Source organism: Tenrec ecaudatus, chromosome 10 (genome assembly GCF_050624435.1).
Source record: "Tenrec ecaudatus isolate mTenEca1 chromosome 10, mTenEca1.hap1, whole genome shotgun sequence".
NCBI lineage: Eukaryota > Metazoa > Chordata > Mammalia > Afrosoricida > Tenrecidae > Tenrec > Tenrec ecaudatus.
The window spans coordinates 143,853,763-143,878,214 of record NC_134539.1 but is presented as its reverse complement, the minus strand read 5'-3'; the positions used below and the strand labels follow the sequence as shown (position 1 = coordinate 143,878,214).

The window sequence follows — 24,452 nt, the reverse complement described above, 5'->3', positions numbered from 1 at the left end:
CTCCCGGTCTCAGAGCTGCGCCACCGACGTCTCCCCCACGCCGGGCGGCCCCCGGAGCTGTGCGCGGGACCCTGGGCTGCCCGCCGCGGCAGGAAGGCCCGCGTCGCCGCTCCACGCCCCCACGCCCCGGGCACCCGGCGCGGCCAGGTCCCGCCCCGCCGCCCGCAGGCCCCGCCCCCGTCTCCTCCCCGCCCCCCGGAGACGCCGAGTGGCGGCGGCGGCGGCGGCCCCAGGACCCGGTTCCCTCAGACGAGAGGGCGGGTAGAGGAGGAAGCGGCCGAGCCCTGAGCCTCGCTCCGGCGCCGCCGCCGAGCACCGCCCGCGCCAGCCGAGCAGCCCGTGGGGCCGTGGGCCGAGCCCCGGCGAGCGGAGGGCCAGGCGGGAGGCCGCGGAGCGCGGGCGGAGGCGGAGGCGGCGCGGCCGGCCGCTTTGTTGTGCGGCCCGGGCCGCGGCCGGAGAAGTGGGAGGAGGGGGGAGATCGGCGTCCCGCTCCCTGCGCGGCTCATGGCGACGACGCTCGGCACATCCGGGACCCTCGGGCCGCGGCGGCCGCGGCGCCGGCTGCTCGGGCCCCAGCCCCGGACGCTGTGGTGACTCCGCCGCGCCTCGCCGTCGCCCCCGCCCCGCCCGGGCCCCGCGTCTGCCGCCGCCGCCCCCGCCGCGGACATGTCTAACCCCGGAGGCCGGAGGAACGGGCCCGTCAAGCTGCGCCTGACAGGTGAGGGGGGCGGCCGGCGGGGGTGTCGGGGGCCTGGGCCGGGGTCGCGCTCCGAGGCGGGCCGGGGGCCGGGGCGGGCCTAGTCGGGGGAGTCGGCCGGTGAGCCGGCCCGCTGGGCTTTGTGAATTCCCGGAGACGCCTGGGAACTCGGGGGGTCTCTCGTGGCGGGGAGGGGCAAACCGGTCGGAATTCCTGGCGCTTTTGAGGTCGACGCGTCTTGGCCGGCCGAGGAGCCGGGCGCGCTCCCTGCGCCTCGGGAAGCAGCCCCGGGCCGCTGGCCAGGTGAGGTCGCGGAGGCGACGGGGAGCCGGGGTGGCGGGGATTATGGAATCCGGTCGCCGACTGCGCGCAGTAAACACCCCTTAACGAGGGAGCGCTAACGGAGCTGGCTGTGTGTGTGTGTGCGTGCGCGCGCGGTTTCCCCCGCTTGCTAACTTGCACACCCACCCTTGCCCGCGTGCAAACCCTGCCCTCGCCGCTGCCAGCCGGAGCCGCCGCTGGCACACACCTGAAGCGGCGGCGGCCGCGGGGGGCCCTTCCGGTGTGTCCGCCTGCTCGGCCGCCGCCGCTTCCCCGTCCACTCGGTGTGTGGGGCAGCCGGCCGGGTGGCTGCCCGTAGGCCGCGCGACCCGTGTCTGGCGTCGGGCTCCGGGCCGCCTTTAGCACACTTGTTGGGCGCGGGGGGGCGGCGGCAGCCCCCCAACACTTGGGAGAGCGCTTCCTCCGCGCTTCCCACCTCGGCCGCCTTCTCCTTCCGAACGCGTGTCCCGGGCAAGCGAGGCCCCGGGCCGGCCGGCTGGCAGGACCCCGGCAGGGCGCCTGGAACGTGGAAAGCGTTTCGCAGCGCAGGTACATTTCGCCGCCAGTGCCATTTTGGGGATTCTCACTTGGACTCGTTACTCTAAGGACTAGATACTTTGGGTGGGAAGAATTGTAAGTGCAGTCAGTGTGTGGCGCTCCTTCCTCGCTTCGCCATTAACAAATTAGCCCCGTTTATCTTCGGATGTGTGGTGGGAAGCATGGGCTCTCTGTCTCTGTGCCTCTCGTGTAAGTAGGAATGCGCCCGAGTTATGTTTGCCTGCGTTAGACTTGGAGATGTGTGTGCACTGATTTTGTAGTCGATTTTGTGTCACACCCCAGTCCACTGGCCGAATTTTTGAGGTGACTTTGACCCTTGAGAATGTATGCTTGAATGTATGCCGGCAGTGATTTTGTAAAAGTATGTTACTTTCACGCCAGTTTACCGTCCCTGGGGAAAATTGTAAAGAATCATTAACCGAGTGTTTCTTAATAGGAAACCTGGATGGGGGGGGGGGAGAATCTCTCTCTGCCTGTAGTTCCTTTTTTCCTTGAGAGTCAGTGGAAACCTTTAGAAGGGATCTTTGTTGCTTTCCTTGAGCAATTGCTGTGCCTCTTCTCTGAGTCAAGCCTCTGTCTGTGACTATGGATCAAACTTATGGCTCCAGGTGGGCAAAAAGCATCAGAAACAGGTTGATGGTCATTTTGTCCCATTAAGCTCTAGCCATACAGAGAAAATGAGAGAGAAAATGGGGTTTGATTTTCTGCCGATAAAATGAGCTTGAGGTTTTTAGCAATGTAATAGATGTTGAAGTAGTTATCTGTGGTTTCTTCGCTGTATAAGATCAATATTACAAAGACTTCTGATAAAAAATATTAAGAGGAGAGATTGTACTTGTTTTATAGGGGAGAGGAAATGGGAATAGCAGACAAAGAGGTTTTGCACTTTAAGATTCTTTTGAGGGATTTTAAATATCTTATGCTTTTATTATTATTTTAATTGTAAAAAGCTTCTGGTACATTCGTGTTTTAAAACTATCTGAATAGTTTTCTCTTAGAATTTGACAATTTTGTAACAATGTTCAGCCCTGTCTTTGTTACATGTGGTGGCTTCTCTTTTGTATTGCCAGGAAAATTAACATATTTTTGCATTTTTGTTTATCATTTACAAATTGGATGGTATAGATTTTAACAAATAGACCTCAAGAGCTGGATTCAATTAGCAGCTTTTTAGGACATAAACATTAAAGAGTTAGATGGAAAAGATTGTTTTGACTGACTGGATAAATGACAGGGCTGTGTTTGATGTGTGTCCAGGAATTGGTCTGGAGCTAGTGCCCAACTTCTCAGTCCATCTTGAGAAGCCAAATAAAATATTTAACCTAGGCCTCATTTTGTTAAAAAAAAAAACAAAACTCGTTCTTTGTTAAGATCTTAAGAAATGTTTGGCATACCTCTAGACTAAGTGTTTAACAGTTCATGTAGGTATGGGTTCCATAATAGAAGAAAAATCACTTTAGGAAAATCTGGTTGCCCGGGACATCTTAATTTGGTTTACAATCCACTTGGGCTGTAAGATGCTTGAAGATGATTCATCTTTGCTTTAAGTTAGTGCAACATTAGTGTTTGGAGTTCATAGCCTGCCTTTGATTCTAAGTTGCTTTAAGAACTGGAGTTTCTCAATAATGTCCATATCTTTAATATAGAGTTGTCCTTTTACTGAAAGGTGTGAATAATTCTTTCATGATGAGACAGACATGTACATGCACGTGAGGTTGCACATGCGTGCGCACACACGGAGGAAGATGAAATGTTTGAACCTTGGGAATCTCTGCCCACAGTGGATTTTAGATTTTTCCAAATATTACTCCTAAGACCACACAGTCGACTAGTGAACTATTTGGTATTTGTTGAAGGCAGGACTAATTTGACCCCAAATTTGTGGTTCCTCAGGCCAATGATGTTTAAAATCTCATTCGTTCCACCAGGCTATTTCTGTTGTTCTTTATGATACATTAAACTTGATCATTAAAGTGGGCCATATGGTAAAGCTGCCAGCTTCAATTAGTGTTTCTATAGAAAACTGATTATAAAATATACAATTTTCATATGCATATCTGATCAAAGTTTTATCTTCTATTAGTTTGGATAGGAAGTAATCATCTTTCTATAGTTTTTATTGTTTATGAAAATCTAAAGGTCAGAAAAAACTTAGTGAAATATTTAATATTTTAAACTCTTAGCTGTGGAGACATAATATTACTTCTTCAGAATGATGATTGCAGACTTTTGTTTGTGTGTGTGTGTGTGTGACATTTCCGTGCTTGTTTCTGCTGCTACTCCTCCCTCATGTTTATAAAATCTTGGCAGGAATGAAGTTAACCTCATCCATAGCTAAAGGCACCACACCAAAACACCGTTGCCATTGAGTCAATGGAGACGCATAGCAATCCTGTAGGGTAGAGTAGAGCTGATCCATAGAGCTTCCCAGGCTTTAATCTTTATGGTAGTAGATGACCAGGTCTTTTCTCTTCAAGAAGCCACAGGAGAATTTGAACTTCTAACCTTTTGGTTAACAGTGAGCCACCAGAGCTCTGGTAATAATTAAAAGTAAGAAAGCCCTCTGGATCACTTCTACGCTGTAACACACAGCCTCCCGTAAGGCCGAATCAACTCAATGACAATGAACTTGGTCCAAGACTGCTGGAGGGACCCTTGAAATTATTCTCTTGTGATTAGCTATGTTATGTGCTTCTCTGTGAATACTTATAAAGTGCCAGGCAATGAATTAAATTTATATCTGTTAGCACTTTAAGTTCTCACAATTGATTGAAAAAAAAGTCTCACAATTGTTTTGTGAGACAAAAAGATGAGTGAGACATGGAGAGGTTAAGTACACGTCTGTTTACAAAGCCTGTTACACGCCTGTTAGAGTTTGTGTGGAAAAATAAGATTAAATAAATTCTATTTATTTAGAATTATACCTGCCTCATGCAATCCCTATTCATCCTTGAAGATTCAACTCTTAAGAATTATTATTTTATGGCCCTACAACTTCCTGACCTAAGGTGACCTCGCTATGACTGTGTAACACTTTTGCTCTACTATCAGAGATAACTCACTAGGGGACATTTATTTTTCTTTCAAGGGCTATAAGTTCCATGAGGGCAAGATCCCTAGTTTTAAAAAAAATTAATAAGATTTTTTTGGAAGGCATTTTGTTGAATGAATCCCAGTGAGCCGCAGGTCTGTGTTCCTTGTGGCTAACACACTGAGTGTGAATGTCAAGAGATGGGGTTCAGTGTATTGTCAAGGACCAACTTTGCTAGGGTCTGGTTATATGTTTTGCTAGAAAGTTTGAATTTTTGCCTCATGCTGTGGGAACAGTGAAAGGATTTTAAACTTTGGTAATATTTGCTGTTTAGATGCATAATCTGTTTAGAAACTAAGGCAAAGACAATAAGGGAGGAAGGAACTGCATGGGAGCGGTGAAGACTGGTTTTAGGATGAGTATGCAAATGCAAGCATTGCTTTCTCATCCTGTGTTTCCAAATAAATGACTTGCAAATAATTGCTCTAAACAGCTTGCTGCAGAGAACTGATTTTTTTTAACAAGGATTTTCATAAGTTATTTCTGTAGCAGTAGTGCTAGTGAATCAAAGGGTTTTTTGTTTTTTTAAAAGTCGCTGATGGATTTTTCCCTGGGTGGTTTTCCAGTGGATTGTGCCTCTTGAGAGCAGATTGAAAGTAAGTGTCCCTTTATTGTCATGTTGTAAGAATTGGCTCTTTTTTATTATATTTTTCTCATTTCTTGCACATAGTATTTTATTTTCCTGTGTGCTTGCTAAATGTATGCCTTTATACTACATACTGTTTTCTCTCCCTTGTCGACATGTTTGATTTTGTAGTAGTAGTTATCATAGTGTCAGAGGTGTTACTTGTTCTATAGTTCCTGAAGAACCCCTCACTCACCAAAAGCCAGTAGTTCAAACCCACCATGGACGCAGATGTAGCAATTGATTTCTATCAAGACTCTGGCCTTGGAAACTCTTTGATGAGGTCCTACTCTCTGTCCACTAGGGCTGCTCTGAGTTGGAATCCACTCAGTGATAGCAGGATAGTAATGCCCCAAACTATTTGAAGTTCTGTTTAATATTCTCTTTGTGCCAGAAATAGTTTTTACCTGCTCACCTACATGACTCTAAGTTTAAAAAGAAATTCGGTTGGGTTTATGATTTAAATTGTGTCTGTGTTATATTGGAAAAAGGAGGTATTTATATGTATACTTTTCTCAACCAGGAAGTATAGTTTTACATTTATTTTTGGTATTGCCCTTACTTATCAGGATAGTTTTCTTAACTATATTTTAAGTTATTTCTGACTAATTTATACTGTGTCATTTTAGTTGTGTTTTGCACATATTTAGGAATGCAGCTATGCGTATTTCAACAATTTTGCTGAATACTACACCTAGTAATATTTCACTTCATGCTAGTTTTATAGATATCAATAATTAAGAATTTTTTACAATGGAATGTTAACATTTAAAATTTTATTTTCTCATTTTTTTGCTACCATTTAGAAAATTTATGTGGTTTGTTTTAGAATAGCTTCTGAAGGCACTGGCCGCTTAAACACATTTGATATGGTATTAACATATTTCAAAGTGCGTATCTTAAATTTGATTATCAGTGTGATTTCTTGCGAAAAATTCACAGCAGACACAAACCTGAAGTTTTAGAGTAAACAGTGATGGTTTTTCATAGGGAGGCATTGTTACAGAGATTACACAAAGGACGTTTCTCACTTCTCAGAAAGTTTTCATGTACCATAACCAGTCTCCTTCCCAATCTTTGGCCACCACTGATCTGCTTTCTGTCATTGTAGTGTTACCTTTGCTAGGATTTCTTGTAAACAGAATTATACAGTATGTACGTTATCTTTGGAGTCAGGCTTTTCCTTAGCATAGTGCTTTTGAGATTCATTCATGTATATCAGTAGTTTGCTCCTTTTAAAAATTCAGTTTGTATATTCTCTACTCTATGAATATACAATGCTTTTACTCCATAGTGTTTTTCCACGGATGTTTGGGTTGGTTCCAGTCTTTGGCTAGAATGAGTAAAACTGCTATGAACATTGGAAAGCATATCTGGTTGTGATTGTGTTTTTATTTCTCTTAGGTAAATACCTAGGAGTGGGGTTGTCAGGTTATATGATAAGTTTATGTTTAACATTTAAAAAAATTTGCCAGACCTTTTCAGAGTGATGTATGTATCATTTTGTATTTTAATCAGTGATGAGATGAGAGTTCGAGTTGTTCCCTATTCTTTCAAACACTTGCACCTGGATCTTAGCTTTATTGGTGGTAGTATGGGCTAGGTGTTGGACTGCAAACCACAAGGTGTTGATTCAAATCCTCCAACTACTGAGAGGGAGAAAGATGAGACTGTCTGCTCTCAGTAAGATTTACAGCTTCTTGAAGAAAAATGGGTGCATAAACAAATGTGGTGAAGAAAGCTGATGGTGCCCGGCTATCAAGAGATAGTGTCTGGGGTCTTAAAGGCTTGAAGATAAACAAGCGGCCATCTAGCTCAGAAGCAAAAAAGCCCACATGGAAGAAGCACACCAGCCAGTGCGATCACGAGGTGCCAAAGGGACCAGGTATAAGGCATCATGCAAAAAAAAAGATAGAAGTGTGTGTATGTATGTGTATATGTGTGTATATGTGTATATGTATATATACCATATTAAATGAAGGGGGAAGTGCAGAGTGGAGACCCAAGGCCCAAGTGTCGGCCACTGGAGATCCCCTCATAGAGGGGTTTAGGAGAGGAGATAGGTCAGTCAGGGTGCGAGGTAGTACCGATGAAGAACACAGCTTTCCCCCAGATCCTGGATGCTTCCTCCCCCCAACTACCATGATCCGAATTCTACCTTGCAGGACTGGATAGTGCAGAGGTTGTACACTGGTACATATGAGGGCTGGGGGCACAGGGAATCCAGGGTGGATGATACCTTCAGGACCAAGGGTGTGAGGGGCGATGCTGGGAGAGTGGAGGGTGAGTGGGTTGGAAAGGGAGAACTGATTACAGGGATCCACATGTGACCTCCTCCCTGTGAGAGGGGCCGCAGAGAAGGGGGGGAAGCGAGACTCCGGATAGAGCAAGATATGACAGAATAACGATGTATAAATTACAAAGGGCACATGAGGGAGGGGGGAGGGGGGAGTGGGGAGGTAGGGGAAAAAAAAGAGGACCTGATGCAAAGGGCTTAAGTGGAGAGCAAATGCTTTGAGAATGATTGGGGCAGAGAATGTACGGATGTGCTTTATACAATTGATGTATGTATATGTATGGATTGTGATAAGAGTTGTATGAGTCCCTAATAAAATGTAAAAAAAGAAAAGGAAAAAAAAAAGAAAAGAAAATGATTAGGGCAAAGAATGTACAGATATGCTTTATACAATTGATGTATATATATGTATGGACTGTGATAAGAGTTGTATGAGCCCCTAATAAAACGTTTAAAACAAAAAAAAAAGATTTACAGCTTCTGAAACCCGATGTAAGGTCACTATGAATCAGACATAGCAGTGAGGTTTTTGGTTTAATTGATGTGTAGGGATAGTTCATTGTAACATTTATTTTAATTTCCCTAATAAACTATGATACTGAGTGCCTTTCCCTGTGCTTATTTGCCATTCATGTATGTTTGATGTATATTTGCCTGAATATTGATGAATATTTTTTTTGAATATTTTTGCATATAGTTTTAAAATCAGGTTTTCATATGGATGAGTTATGAGAATTCTTTATTCTGGATCAGTCTTTTATCAGAAATGCATTGTAGGAATATTTTCTCCTAGCGTGTGGCTTTGCTATTTGTTTTTCCCATTTCTCGATGTCTTTCAAGGAGCAGAAGTTTTTAATTTTGATAAAGTTAAGTTTGTAATTTTTTCTTGTGTGGCTCATGCTTCGCCCCCCTTTTCCTTTTTTGTTGTTCTAAGGAATTTCCCACTAACCCCAAACTTGCAAAAATTTTTCTCCAGTGGTTTCTTGCAACTTATTTATAGCTTTAGCTTTTATTTTATGAACCTTTTAAAATTAATTTGATTTATTGTGAGGTAAGAATACTAGTTCCTTTTCTGTCTTTTGTCATCTGATTATTATTTTTCTTAGCACTCTGATAAAAATGCTTCTGTTTCCTCCATTGAATTCTATTGGTACTTTGGTAGAAAATCAATTGACTATAATCATGGAGTTCTGTTTCTGGATTATCGAGTCTCTTCTCTTTATCTCTTAAATGTCTGTATCCATTTAAAAGGTAGCCTTTGTAATATCAGATTTGTTTTTAATAATATGCTTTAAAATAAGTCTTGGTCTAAATCAAAAAGAGAAATTTCACTGGGACTATTACTAAAACTAGATTACATTGGGAAAAGGAGGCATTTAATGTATAATTTTCTAAAGTAACAGCTGTATTTTTGTATTTATTTAGTTGCTCATTTTGAGTGGGATAGTTTTCTTCCTATGTTTTAAAAGCTTTTCATAAATATTTTCATAAGAACACTTTAAGAAGTGTGTAATTGAGTCTTTGATTTAGGATCTTATAATGCTTTAGAGTCATTATTTCATTATTCAGTGAGCAAATGTTTACCAACTACTTGACATGTGCAGATGTTGATAATTTTGTTACATAATTCTATAAATGGAGATACAAGAATTCAGGTTTGGCTCAAGATAAAACCCTACCATTTTTTCTTTTCAAAATTTCTATAGGCTTAAAAAATTTTTTTTCTTCTGATAAAAGTGAACTACAGCAAACATGACTTAACAAGGTTTGCTACTTACCACTTGTCAGCTCCTTCAAAAATCTTTTTTTGAAAAGGTGAGATATGAAGAATAAACATTTAAAAATATGGCCAGAGAGAAGAATGAGTAGAGTTGTGCTAAATGTGGGTTGGTTACGGTGATGTCTTTGCTTCTGTATTTTATAATGAACATGTTTTTTCTATACTAAGACACAAAGGAAGAAACAATTTTATTAAAATTTAAGCAGTTGGGAGGAGGGAGAGAGGAAGAAAAAGGAACTGATACCAAGGGATCAAATAGAAAGTGTTTAGAAAATAGTGATGACAACATATGTACAAATCTGCTCGATACGATGGATTGTTATAAGAACTCTAAGAGCCCCCAGTAAAATGATCTTTAAAAAAGATAGTAAAACTAACTAAATCTAAGCAGATTATTTTCTGTCACAGTGCGCTGGAAATTGTCACAAACCAGACATTTATATAACATCTTTTTTTCTGTGTTGTGGAAAGAATATTGAGCTTGAAGGCTGAATATTCAGGCTCATATCCTAGTCATGCCACTTGCAAGCTTTGCGTCTTTTAAAAGCAAATTATTTTCTCTTTGCCTGTGCTTCTGGTTAAATTTATGCTTAAAGTGACCATATAATTTATGATAAGAGTCTGCTGGACAAGAGATGAAACCATGTATGTGAAACGAATACTATTTAAGTGTAAAATATTATGGAAATATATTATTTTAACCAAAGATTATATCATAGCAATTGATAATGCTGTGCTTTATAGGAACAGGTATGACCTTAGTGATTGATATAAGTACTGATTTAAATGGTTTTATGTCTTACAAAATGGGGATAGCTATCTTATATACCTTGGGGCTACCAAAATATTATAAAATATAATTGGCTACTGACACAGTGACTGCAACAAAGTTCTCAAACACAGCAATGATTGTGAGGATGGCATGGGACTGGGCAATACTGTGTTCAATTATACACAAGGTCTCTATGAACGGGACACAACTTGATGGTATCTAACAACAAAAACATTTTTAAAATTTAAGATAATATAGTAAACATATAGATAATTGGCTATCTTCTCCTTCCACAGTATTTTTGGTACGAAATTTGAAGTGCTTGTTGAATAGTGTGGATGACTTAGAATACGGGGTGTAGTCATAGGGAAGCAATTTGGATCCTAGTCTTTATGACTTGATATATTTTCCAGTACCCTGCTGGCACTTTCAAAAGTAGCTTGTAGTTTTACCTTTTGCCAGTAGATGGGGATATTTACATGAAGGTAGAGCGTAATAAACTCAACCCCAAACCAAACTCCCTCCCATTGAGCCTACTCATGAGTGAGTAAAGGCTTGGAAAAATGAAACTTGAAGACTAAATAAATGTGCTTGGAATAAATGGAGTTGAAGAATTAGAAAAGTGACTCGGTTCTGATGAAAATCCCATAGTTTAATGTTTGCTTTCTTATATAAAGGCTTTATTTGGTAAATATGATAGGAATAAATATAAAAATTATTTTTACATATATTTTAATTACAAACAATTCTACTTTTATTTTTTGTGATCTTACATCATTATGCTTTAAATACATTCTTGTTCTCCAGTGAAGAAAACTTATTGATTTAAAGTTTGGAGCTTTTTAAATGTTGAACTTTGGAGATAGTTCTTTAGAGAAAAAGGAAGAAGGGTAGAGGAAATTTTATTAAAAAGAAATAAAATTGCATTTGATATATTAATAGTACCATGCTTAGTACAGTACTTAGTACACAGTGCATTCTCAAATATTTTTGAATTAGAGAATGATTCTGTTTTGAGGGTTGTTATATAAGTCAGTTACAAATCACAATAATATTATATATATACATAGGTAAGTAAAAAAGTAGTGCTACTGGGGTTCCAGTTAACCCATGGACGTATTTATTTTCAACAAAAGAGGTTTAGACATGTCTCTGTAATCATGGATGGCTGCAGATAAGTTCTCTCAGTAATCTGTATGTTTTATCTTCATTGTTCACTGCCATCCATTGTGGCCCTCTAGGACAGGGTAGAACTACCCCAGTGAATTTTGGAGACTGTAACTCTTTCCCGAAGTAGAAAGTGAAAAAAAAAAAAAGTCTCATCAAAGCAGTGAAGGCATTGATTGGGCCATTTAAACTCAAGGCAGAGAGATGCACAGGATTACAATGGGGACTTATTATGAGGAAGCTTTAAGAAAATTGAAAACTGCATTAATGGGAAAAGGATTAGTTGTATGGAGGAATTTCTTTCCATCATGACAATTCACTTGCTCATTCTTTGAGGGGAAGAGGAGCTGTCCTATAGAAATTTTATTGGGAAACCTTACCCCATCCATCCTACAGCTCTGATAATTTGTCCCTTCAGATTCTTTTTGCTCCTAAAACTCCAAGAACATTTCAAAAGAACACAATTGGAGGCCTTCTAGAATGCCCCAAATTACCATTTTGACATTATGTAAATTGAAGAGCACAGAATTCTTGGGAAGGAAGGTTAAAGAAATGGAAATACTGCTTTTAAAAGTGTATAGACCTAAGTGGAGGATATAAGAAACAATTACTTCTCATTTTGATATTGTTTAATAAAGGCTTATAGCATTTTATAGTAATAATTTTTGACTTCTCTCACAATTGAATTCAATTGAAACACTGGTTTGTCCTGCACCATCCTCATAATCATTACATTTTAGTCCATTGTTGCAGCCAATGGTACCAGTTCATCTTGTTGAGGATCTTCCTCGCTCTCTCTTTTTTTTGGGGGGGAGGTGGGGAATGGGGGTGACTTTCTGCTTAACCAAGCATGATGGATAGATCCCTCCTGACATGACCAAAGTATGTGAGATGAAGACTTTTTATCTTCACCTCTAAGGAGCATTTTTGACTATACCTTTTCCAAGACAGATTAGTTCATTCTTCTGGTAGTCCATAGGATATTCAATTTTCTTTCCAAACAAATTCCAAGGCATCAATTCTTATTTGACTAGTGAGATTGAAAACTTACATGGTCTTAAGGAACTTGTTTTAAAGAAATAATGGGGTCAACTTGATAATAAAACAGTACTAAAGATATTAGGCTGATCCACTGCCATTGGGTTGATTCTAATTTACAGCGACCTTGTAGGACAGACTAGAACTGCACCTCAGGGTTTTTATAAATCTTAATGGAAGCAGACAGTCTCGTCTTTTCTCTCAGAGCAATTTGTGGGTTTGAATTGCCAACCCTGTGGTTAGCAGCCCAATGTTAAACCCTTTTTGCCACCAGGCCTTCTTTAGGTCTGTGGTATTTATTAATATTTAACTCATGAATAGACCTCTTTTCCTTAGTTGACTATGGTAAGTGCTTTTACTGTATTCTAACAAAGTAAAGACCAATCTTACGGTCACTGGGGGAAATAAATTTGGTTGTGGAGTGTCACCCAAGAAAACCCAGATAGTCTGGCAATGTAGGGCAGATAGTTAAAAATTTTTTAGTGTTCTGTTTCACACGACACTCTACTTTTTCAAGTATGAAGCTTTATAATTCATTGCAGTGACCTCACAGCCAGTACTGATGATTATATATTGTGGAAGTTAACAGGTTACATACAATTCAGGTGGAAATGCTCAGGATAAAATTGTTCAGTCAGTACATGTTACAAAGTTCTTTTAGGGCTGCTAAAAAATGCTCAAAAAGGGCTTGCCATTCTATCAAAAGTCTTAGCCCAAAGGTACTACAGGCACCCCACTCCATAGGCCAGCCTCCTGCCCCAAAGCACTCAGATTTGCTTGCTCTTTGCGCTGGGAGGTCCACCGCTCTGTCTCGTGCTCTGGCTCCTGCTTCTGATGCTGCTTCTCTGCATTTCTTTTCTTTGACAGTTGTCTTCTGAATCAAGGAGGTTCATTGCTTAGGGATTTCGTGGTCCAGAGGATGCTTTCCACGTCTGGCTTTTGAATGTCTACCCTTTTCTCCCCTTCTGCGATGGCTCATTTTCTATTGCAGCAGAATGGCAATCAAATTGAATCCTGTTAACAAGCACTCATAACTGAATCCTTCTCCCACCTTCTGCCCAGCCTTATCAGGATAAAGTCATTTGGTGGGAGTTTCAGAGATTATGCCTGGAAGAGCCACTGCTGCCCTGTGAGAGTTCCATAGATTTCCCCTCATCCCCCTGTTTTAATTGTGAGAGAGATATAGCTCTCTAAATTGGGGTGCACACACGTAAACATTACCCAATTACATTCATAATGTGCAATTATTATCACCATTCATAGAAACTTAGTGCTCCCTAAGTTCTGACTCCAGCTTGGTAACCACCAGTAAACTTGGTTATTTGCATTTGTGTATTTCACATACTAGACATATATAGGGGGTTAGATAATGAGTTAAAGTTTACTGTGCCAACTTGACCTTTAAACACATGTGGGGTTAATTGAAGGGTAGAGAGGAAAATGGCTCAGTGAGCCTTGACTTTCCAGTTCTCAGGTCTCTTTGTGGTGGTCGGACCAGGGTGTAGGTTCACTTCCTGCAAGACATCCTCAAGGAGAAGCCGCATGGACCTACCCTGATGCAGCCCTGGGTGCTGGAGCAGCTGTGTGGAAATTCCTGCCAGCCCTGAGATGCTTGCACATTCACTGACTCGGCTTTCCTCCTGCAGTTGGCGTCATGGTGTGTGTTTTGTGAGATGGAGGAGGACTTTGTGGATTCGTGTCGGGTTAATGTTAGACTTGTGGGTTTGGGCAGCACTGGGTTGGGATGGTTCTTGATATGCACTTAACCTTTATATAAAACTCTCTCTTAGACATGAGTTTCTGTGTATTTGTTTCTCTAAAGTACCCAGACTAACACATATAATGCCCTTCCGTGACTGACTTATTTCATTTAGCATAATGGTTTCAGGATTCATTCATATTGTAGCTTATATTAGGACTGACTTCTGTTTATAGCTGAGTTAAGTAGTCCATTGTACGGATATATAGGTTGTCCCAACTTATGTTGGGATTCCATTTTGATGCTCCATCACAAGTCAGTGAAACCCTTTTTTTAATTACAGTTTTATTATTGCATTTTACTTAACTGTGTCTTTATACACCTGATCTTTGTCTTTGGGGGGGGGGTTGGGACCATTACATACAAACCTACAGATATCTTTTAATACATACATAAACAGCAACATTAAAATTTCATTCGCACAATAAAGAACAATTAAGCAAGATTGCCTTTTTATCAGTGTGGTAATAACTCCACTGTGGGAGGTACTACATCATCTGGATTGTTCCTGTGAATAATCATAAGTTTTCCTAGTCACAAAATAAGTGAGGGTTGTTTGGACGGTCATTTTTCTTTTTTTCTTCATACATCTTGCTGTGACGGCTCATTGCTTCCCAAATCTGCCTGGTCTACTTTAGCAAAGTAATCAGCATTTGGGTCCATGTTTTAAAATAAGTTAAGTCCCTGCTTTAGTTCAGAAAAAACTTCAGCTAATTCTTTCATGTTAGAGAGAGCGAGCGAGCTTCTCCCCTCCGTTATTTCTCCAGCTTTTATTTTCTCTCCAAAATGCATTCAACTCTGGTCTGTCACTTCCTCTTCATGATCTGTAAGTTGTAAGTACAGTTCATCATAACTTGAATATATTGTCAGTCAAGGACTGCCTGTGTCATATTTTTTTCATCTCTTGTCTTTATAGGTGTTTGAAACCAGTGAAGGGGGGATTTTTTTCTTTTAATTTTACAAACAGGAATAGTAAAAGTATTTTTAAGGTAAACAATCTGCACAACTATTCTAGTCTTAGGAAATAAGTATGGATGCACCAAAAGTCCTTTGTAATCAAATCTGAGCCATTATAAGTATTTATTACTTTAAAATGGGATGGGTGGTGATATTTCAAGCTTCTTCTGATTTGTGATTTAGTTAACCCTTAGTCCACTTTCTCTAGCCAGAAAGAGGACCTGTAAGGGTGGCGAAAAATGAAAAACTGATTTAAGGAATACTTGTTGAAAGTCTCTTATGTACCTAATACTGAATTTAAATCTGTTAACTGTTCAGGGGCTCTGAGATTTGAAGAAATGTATAGGACCCTGACCTTGCTTTTAGGGAACTTGCAGTATAAATAAATGAAGGGACAAGGCTTGTTGTATCAAATAACTTAGTAGTCAATGCTAGGTTTGGGGTACATTCAATGAGTGCCGAAGTGATTGAGTGAAATGCAAGAGTGAATGCTTAAGGCCTTTAGTTTCCAGGTTCTAAAATTGACCAGCCTTTCATACTTTCTTCTTTCCACTTTACAAAAGAAACGTACATCTCTCTTGGGTGGGAGTGGGGGGGGGGGAAGGAGAAAAGTCTTCAATCATCACAAATAATAAAACATTGACTTTTAAGGTGCCCCCCCAAAAATTCGTCAGGATGTTGACAAAGAAGCAGGTAGCATCTTTTCATAAATCAAGTGCTTTGTAATCTTTTAATTTTAACCAGATTGAAGAATCTGATTAAATTATGTCTAATCATGAAAGACATTTTTATGGGGAAAGATAGAGAAATAAAACAAATACCATTTTTCCAGAAAATTAAAATTAAAAATCAAGATTATTATTATTTTTTATTTTAGGGGCATGTAATTAAAAAAATTCAAAGAACTTAATGAAGTTACCATAACCTCTTCATTCCCATTTTCTTATTACTGGGAATGTATTTTTCATGTTTGTATCTATAAAAACAAAAAATAGGCATAGAATTTATGCTGATCCCTGAAGAATCTCTGCAATAAATATTTTTCATTCCTGGTATGTGAACTAATTGGAAAAAACAGTACATCTCATTAAGAGATGCTTGTCCATTCTGCCTCCTTTCCCCTCCTCTTCTTCCTCATACTTGGTTTGAAGATCTGAAAGGTCAACACTCTGTGATAAGTTGGTATCTTTCAAGTCTCTTTTAAAACTTAGTTACCCCCTCATTTTTCCCTTTGACTTTGCTTTTTCTTAAAATGTATGATTATAGAAACCAGGTCATATATTCTCTGGTGTTTTCTACTCTGGATTTTGTTGATTGCCTCCTATATGCCTTGTGTTTTCTGCAAAAAGGTACTTAGAGGCATGGCTTTTCTTTTTTTTTTTTAAGATTACTTCATTGTGTGCTCAAAAAAAATTAAACACAGCCAGAGTCAATTCCAACTCATATCTACCCTATTTAGGGCTTCTGAGACTATAAATCTTTATCGGAGCAGACAGCCTTGTCTTTCTCTTATGGAGCAGTTAGTGGTTCTAAACCCTTGACTTTCAGTGAGCAGTCCAGTGCTTATCCCACAGTGCCACCAGAGCTCCTGTGGGAGCTCCTTAAAAAAAAAACCCAAAAAACCCTGCCATCCAGTCGATGGAACAGAACTGCCCCTATGGATTTCTAAGACAGTAACTCTTTACAGGAGTAGAAAGCCTCATCTTTCTCTTGAGGAGTGGCTGGTGATTTTGAACTACTGACCTTGTGGTTAGCAGCCTTATGTATAGCCCAATAAGCCACCATGGTATAAGTATTTGCTTGTTTATTTTTATGATAATAGTGGTCCTTGATCTTTACTAGATTTATTATTTTATTAGAGGTTTGGTATTACTTTATTAGCTGGGCTACTTTTACCAGGGCTTCTTTGTAGGCTACTTCTAGAGGACTTTTCCTTACCAGTTTTACTCTGTGGTACAGCTCATACAGGAACAGCAGGTTAAATACTCCTTTCCCTTTACCAGTTATCAGAATAAAAAATTGGTTTCCAGGCTTTCTTTAAATGCCCTCTTGGATCTTAACATTTGAATTAGTTTAATCCATTGCAGTTAGCTCTCTGATTGATGAACAAATTGTATTGTCTTTGGTGGGGATGACAAGTTAGCTCCTGAGTTCTTTGGTAGGAGTCCAATAATTATTTGACAGCGTCTTTGCTTTGTGGTATAACAAAAAATTTCAGGCTATTCTCATTTTCTCCCCCAGCTCTGGAATCAGCCATTTCCCCCCAATGGTATTTGGAGACTAAAATCTGATGCTGAAGCAACAGGGGACCACTGGAAAAAAATTTTAGCAGGCAAAGAAGAAAATGAGATTAACATTTTAGATAGAGCTATTTAGAGAAAGTGTAGATCCATTGAAGGAATCATGACAGTGTAGTGATTATGTGTTGGGCTACTACTAACCACAAGCTTGACAGTTCAAAACCACCACCTGAGGGAGGGAGTGTGGGGAAGAGAAGGAGGGGGTAAAAATGAGCTGATAGCAAGGACTCAAGTAGGGGAAAAAAATGTTTTGAGAATGGTGGTGGCAACAAATGTACAAATGTGCTGGACACAATGGATGGATGTATGGATTGCGATAAGAACTGTAGGAGCCCCCAATAAAATGATTTAAAATAATAAATAAATGATGCTGGGGAAAAACAAACAAACAAACAAAAAAACCACCACCTGGTCCTAGGGAAAAAGATGAGACTGTCTACTCCTATAAAGGGTTACAGTCTCAGAAACCTATAGGGGCATTCTATAGGACAGGCGTCCTCAAACTGCGGCCCGCGGGCCACATGCGGCCCTCCAAGGACATTTATCCAGCCCGCTGGGTGTTTTTGCCCTGTTTGTTTTTTTTTACTTCAAAATTAAAGATATATGCAGTGTGCATAGGAATTTGTTCATAGTTTTTTTTTTTAACTATAGTCCGGCCCTCCAACGGGTCTGAGGGACAGTGAACTGACCCCCTGTTTAAAAAAGTTTGAGGACCCCTGCTATAGGGTCTCTAAGGCTTTCTATTCTTGTAAAGATTTACAGTTCTAGAAACAAATGGAAAAGTGTTTTTGATAGTGAGTTTGAGCTTAAAGGTCCATTGTTAATATTTTGTACCATTGAGTCAATTCTGACTCTTAGCAATCCGGTAGGACAGAGTAAAACAGCCATATAAGATTTCCTAGGCTGCAGCCTTCTTGGAAAGAGCTCTGGTTGCACAGTCTTGGTTGTTAGCTGAAAGGTCAGTTGTTTGAGATCACTAGCTGCCCCTCTGCAGAATGAAAATGTGACAGTGTGCTTCTGTAAATAATTATATAGTCTTGGAAATCCCGTATGGCAGGGGTGTCAAACTGGCAGCCCGTGGGCTGCTTGTGCGCCCCGAGGTAATTTTTTGTGACCCACAATGCTCTGAAATAAAATGAAAATAGAAAAAAATTGTTCTGAAGAAAATAGCACTTAAGGGAGATCGAGGCAATACTGTCCCCACAATTCCCTCGTTACATTTTATTTCAGAGCACTATGAGTTGGAATCAACAGTAACGGTTTTAATCTTTATGGGAAGAAAGCACCAACTATTTTCTATTTTCTGTGGAGCCATTGGTGGGTCTGAACCTTTCAGTTAACAGCCAAGCACTTTATCATTGTGCCATCAAATAACTCACTGTCATTGAGTTGATGCTTACTCATAGTGACCCTATAAGACAGTGTAGAATTGCCCCTGTACATTTCTCAAGCTGTTAAGTCTTTTCAAGGTGGGTGGGCACCTCAGTTTGTTGTCTTGGTTGTCAATTTGAACAGATTTTAGTATTGAAACCTTAAATAAAATGTAGGGGATTGGATTACAAGGGGGTACCAAAAATTTCACAAAAAAGCAGAATTACTTTTTCAAAGCTAGTATTTTAAATTCTTTTATACAACAAAACAATCTTATTACCTTCAAAGTACTCTCCATTACACTTACTACATTTTCAAATTTGTGATTCTAGTCTCAGAAAGTTTTCTTTTTTCCCTTTTTTTCCCCCCTCAGAAACATTTTTCAAACTCAACCATTTGGATGACTGGCAGCACCTCCCTTGTTTTTTTCTTCATTTCTTCTATGTCATCAAATCTCTGCCCTTTCAGGTCCCTTTCATTCATGCACACTTAAGTCCCAAGGAGTGAGGTCAGGTGAATAAGGTTCCAGCGTCAAGAGAGTCATGCTGCTTTTTTTTGCCAAAAACTGGTGCACTGAGATAGCTGCATGAGCAGGTGCATTGTCATGGTGGCAGAACAGGTCCCTAGTCTGCCACAAATCAGGCCTTTTTTGCTGCACACTGTTACGCAATCTTTTCAGAACCTCTAATAGCATGTTTGATTAACATTCTGACCTGGTGGAACGAACTCCAAATGCATACTAGAAAACATTTTTTGTCGTTTGGGTGGTTAACGGAAGTCCAGACGAAGTTTGTCATAAACATTTCACCTTTTTTGAGATGAGAAAACCACTCCTACACTTGAATTTTCCCTATAGCGCTGTCCTTGTAAGCTGTGTTCAATTTCACAGCGGCACACTTTTCTATCGGCCATTATTAAAAACGAGATTGTAGCCGAACTGCTTTTATGAAAATTTCACTATGACCAGAGAGAACCTTCTCAGGCGATGCCACTGGTATACTAACTCAGAGCAAGTTGCTTGATGCTTGCTGTGTTGGACAGGGTTCTCTAGAGAGACAAACCAGATTGCTGGTAATTATATATACATATATTTATAAAGATAGGTATATAATTCAAGAAATGAACCGTTAAATTATATACAGATAGATAATACAAGAAATTAACAGTTAAATTATAAAGCAGTCCTTTAAGGCTTGAGAGCTGCCAGTTGCCAGTCCCCTTCTGTAGAGAGAGCTGGGCTATATATACCCAGGTAGCAAACAGCAAGGCAGGTCCCCAACTGTCATCAACTGTTGGTCCCCAGCTCCAGAGATAAACATTCCAATCGTGTGGGCTTGAAGGGACCTCACCTTACACTGACACAGTCCACAGGCTAGGCATCCCACAGGTAGTGTACCCCTTTAAACTGAGGCACAGAACAAGCAAGCCATTTATCCCTCTGCCCTTCAGTTAATCCTACTTGTGTTTATTGGCCAGGCTGGCACAATAAACTATAGCACTTGCCTAGTGGGAAAAATTCAAAGTACAAAATCTCTGCCCAGCGCAATTCTGGGTTTTTTTTTTTTTTGGGAGGGGGGTACTGCCTCTTACATACAATGTATTAGAATGTAGTACATTGTATGTAATACATTGAATTAGATACATATTCTCAAGCTTTTAGTTAATTTTGGAAGTACAGTTTAAAGACTGTGTATAATACCTGTTAGGCTGAGTTCTCTAGAGAAGCAAAACCATGTTTAATTCAAGTAATCCCAGTGATCCAAATTCATCCCTAGACTCAAGTGACTCTAATCTCCAGGTAGAGAAACTTGAGCAAAAATAAGGGGTCTATAAAGTACAGAGCTCTGCACGGGGCATGGAGAAACACTTGAGGTGGGATTGCAGAGTGTCTTAAGTGATAGGCTGATGAGTTTGGATTTTTCCACTAGGTACTCAGGAGTTACTAAACATTTCCAGGCAAGGGAGGAACCTTGGACTGATAATTGATTCTCCATTCCTTCCAAGCCAGTTAATTGTCAAGCCCTGCTCATTTCCTTTGAAATTTCTCTTGACCCATCCCTTTCTTTTCCATTCTTACTCATAATTTAGTATCATTATTTAGTTCTTAGCTTCATACTGACATAGTTGCTATAGTTAACAAATAAATGATTTCTTTGCTTCTGGCTCTCTCGGCTGCAGTCCACTGTAGACATTACTATCAGATAAGTGTTAACTAGGATATGATGATGTTGGTCATATTTTTCCATTGCTTAGAAACTTTTGATAGCTTCCTAATATTAACAGGATAAGATTCAGACTCGGAACCGATTACAAAGATCTACATGTGACCTCCTCCCTGGGGGACGGACAACAGAAAAGTGGGTGAAGGGAGACATCGGACAGGGCAAGATATGACAAAATAATACTTTATATTATCAAGGGCTCATGAGGGAGGGGAAAGCAGGGAGGAAGGGGAAAAAATGAGAACCTGATGCTAGGTGCTTAAGTGGAGAGCAAATGTTTTGAGAATGATGAGGGCAATGAATGTACAGATGCGCTTTACACAATTGATGTATGTAGGGATTGTGATAAGAGTTGTAAGAGCCCCTAATAAAACGATTAAAAAATAAAATAAAACCCTCAAAAAAAAACAGGCACATAAAAAGATTCAGACTCTGTAGCCAAGTCTACATTTAAGCCTTATCTCTTTTTCTTTAGAAGCCCTGGTGGCATAGTGGGTTACTTGTTGGCCCACTACCCATAAACTCGGCAGTTCAAAATGCCCATTCCACAGGAGAAAGATGAGCTTTTTACTTCATAAAGATTTAGTCCTGGAAACCCACAGGGGCAGTTTTACCTGTCCTATAGGGTCTCTGTGAGTTCAGATTGACTTTAGGGCAGTGAGTTTTGAGTTTTCCTTTATTTAAACTGAGGTTCTAACAAACTTGTCATGTTCCTTTTATTAATAATACATCATTTTATTGGGGGCTCTTATAACAATCCATACATCAATTGTATCAAGCACATTTGTACATATGTTGCCATTATCATTTTCACTTTCTACTTGAGCCCTTGGTATCAGTTCCTCTTTTTTCCCCTCCCTACCCCACCCTCCCACCCTTGTGAACCCTTGATAAATTATAAATCATTTTTATTTTCATATCTTACACTGCTGTCTCATTTCACCCACATTTCTGTTCATCCCCCGGTGGGTGGGGGGTGTTTAAACACCCATCATTGCAATTTGTTTCCCTTTTCTCCCCCTTCTTCCCCTACCTTTCCCCAACCCTCATGGTATCACTACTCCCATTACTGTTCCTAAGAGGTTTATCTGTCCTGGATTCCGTATGTCCAGAGCTCTTATCTGTACTAGCATACATGCTCTGGTCTAGCCAGATTTGTAAAATAGAACTGGGGTCATAGTGGGGGGAAGGGGGGAAACATTAAAGAATTAAAGGAATGTTGTGTGTTTTGTCGGTGCTATACTGCACCCTGTCTTGCCTGTCCCTTCCATGAGGGGATGCCCAATTTGACATGTTCCTTTAATCCTTGTCATTTAAACATTTTATTTTTTTCACTTAAAAAAATCTATGCCTGTTTCTTTCTTCCTCTTTGATTGACTTTAAGTTAGATCGTCTCTACTGGTTATAAGTTTTACCATCCTTCAAAGGTCAGTGAAAGTTGTACTTTGCTTATATTACTTCTTCAAATAATTTAGAAGCGAGTTTGCTATCTCAAGACTCCTTGATGGTACCAAGAGGCACTTGTCATACGTTGCACTCTGCTTGTGTGCCTTAACTGCCTTAACAGGTTATTTTAATGGTTTGTTTCCATACACAGTACCTTCATACACATGTGTAGGTGATAGATATTCTGTTACTTGAGCTTGCTTATTTTAAATTATCCTTTGTCCTGACTATAAATGTTTTTGTGCTTAGTTTGACAGCTACAGGCAGTCCCTGGGTTATGAATAAGTTCTTTTCCCAGTCTGTCTTTATACTGAATTTGTATGTAAGTCAGAACAGTTAAGTATGATATTGTATCTAGTGTCAGTCAGATACTTGTCTTAATATATAGGGGTACCTTTCTGTGCATAAAAAATTAAACACTTGTGCTCATTGGTGCTCACCAAGGCTTGGTCCTTACTACATGGTTCTGGCCTGCCCACGTGAGCAAGAGAAGGAGGGCTGGTTTGGGGGTGTCCTGTCCAAGTGGCCCCAGGACTCCACGGTTTCCAGGCCAACATGCATGTCTCTAGGCTACCACTGTGTACTTGTAAGAGGCAGCCTCATTCTGGTTGTGACTGACTGGTTCCCTGGTTTCCTCGTCGGGGGAAAAAAAAAACCCAGACACTTTTTGTTTTGATATGCATGGTGAAGTAGTGCCCCTTTATTAGGGATCAGGGTATGTGCACAGATTTTATTATAGGCTTTATGGGTTTAGTTGGTAACTGAGTTATATAGTCAGTTGTTGTAATCCTTGAGTACCGCTTGTAATTTGTAGTTGTTTTGTTTCTTAGTCAGTGATTCCCAACTAGACTATAACGTTCTCATGTGTAGGAAATATGAAGGGGCTTTGAAAAGTGTGTGGAAATATTCCATTATCTTTTAATTCCAGTTTTACACACACTTTATGAAGCCCCTTCCTCCCAATTCCACCACAATGTGTGCATAGTGTTGATTTTTGACATTTTTATTGGCATGTAGTTCTCATCATACAGTTCAATAGGTCAGTCACATCAAGAAAAGTTGTACAATATACATGTTTTTAGTCTTTTAAAATAATGCGGAGGTGTTCCTGTCTAGCATAAGGTGTTTGAGAATTGATTGTTGAACTTGAGTTTTTCGTATACTGTGAAAAAAAATCAAAACCTGTTTTTCAGAATGCTAAAAACACATTATTTGTATGAAAAAGAAATAAGCACAAATATGGGATTTCTAGAGCCTTAGATCAGTTATAAATATAAATAAGTATAAATAAAACATGCAAGAACTTGATAGAAAAATAGATTTAGAGTGCTTGTCTAGTTTTATATAACAGACAAATTATAAGATGTGGAATAAAATTGCAGATGTAGGCTATTTTTGCAGTGTACTTTAGCATTTTCTTTTCAATTCAGAAGTTTTAAAACTAGTTAGAGAACAAAAGTATAAAACAATTTGGCGCTTAACAAACAATAATTTAGATTAGAAACAAGTAAATCTCACTCACTTACCATTAAAAAAGATGCAAATGTTTGAATCTAAATTATTTAAAAATAGAGAAAGTTGGAAAGGTTAAACATTTTAATTTTTATTTTAAAAATTATACAAGAATTATATGTCTACATACTCATTGTAAAAACATAGAAGTTAAAGCATAAAAAGTAAGGCACTGTGGCAGCACTGTGGTTGAATGCTTAGCTGCTAATTGAAAGGGCAGCTGTTCAAATCCACCAGCTAGCTGCTCCACAGAGCAAGGTGTGGTAGTGTGCTTCTTGAAAGATTACAACCTTGGAAACCCTATGGGGTAGTCCTACCCTGTTTGTAGTGTCACTGTGAGTTGGAGTAAAAGGCAGTGGACAGAAGAAAAAGTATAAATTCCTCTCACTCTTTGCTCCAGCAGTAGTCACTGTTCAGGTAGATCAGTCTATACATTTTCACAATTTGTTCTATACATTTGACATATACATATACAGTACACTACGTGGGATCCCCCCCCCCAGGAGTTAGTTAGGTTTTATATATATAATATTAAACATG

General features: G+C 40.0%; 1 protein-coding gene and 1 non-coding gene across 2 annotated transcripts in view; both read left to right on the top strand.

Moving 5' to 3' along the window:
• Positions 1–578: 578 nt before the first annotated feature.
• The window catches only part of SMURF2 (SMAD specific E3 ubiquitin protein ligase 2), a 99,828-nt gene continuing 75,954 nt past the window's right edge, over positions 579–24,452 (top strand). Inside the window, exon 1 of the mRNA XM_075562085.1 lies at positions 579–718. Within this exon, the coding sequence (XP_075418200.1) occupies positions 667–718 (52 nt within the window). The 5' untranslated portion in view covers positions 579–666. The remainder of the gene's footprint in view (positions 719–24,452) is intronic.
• LOC142460593 (small Cajal body-specific RNA 23) lies at positions 22,833–22,956 on the top strand. The gene has a single exon (XR_012786771.1).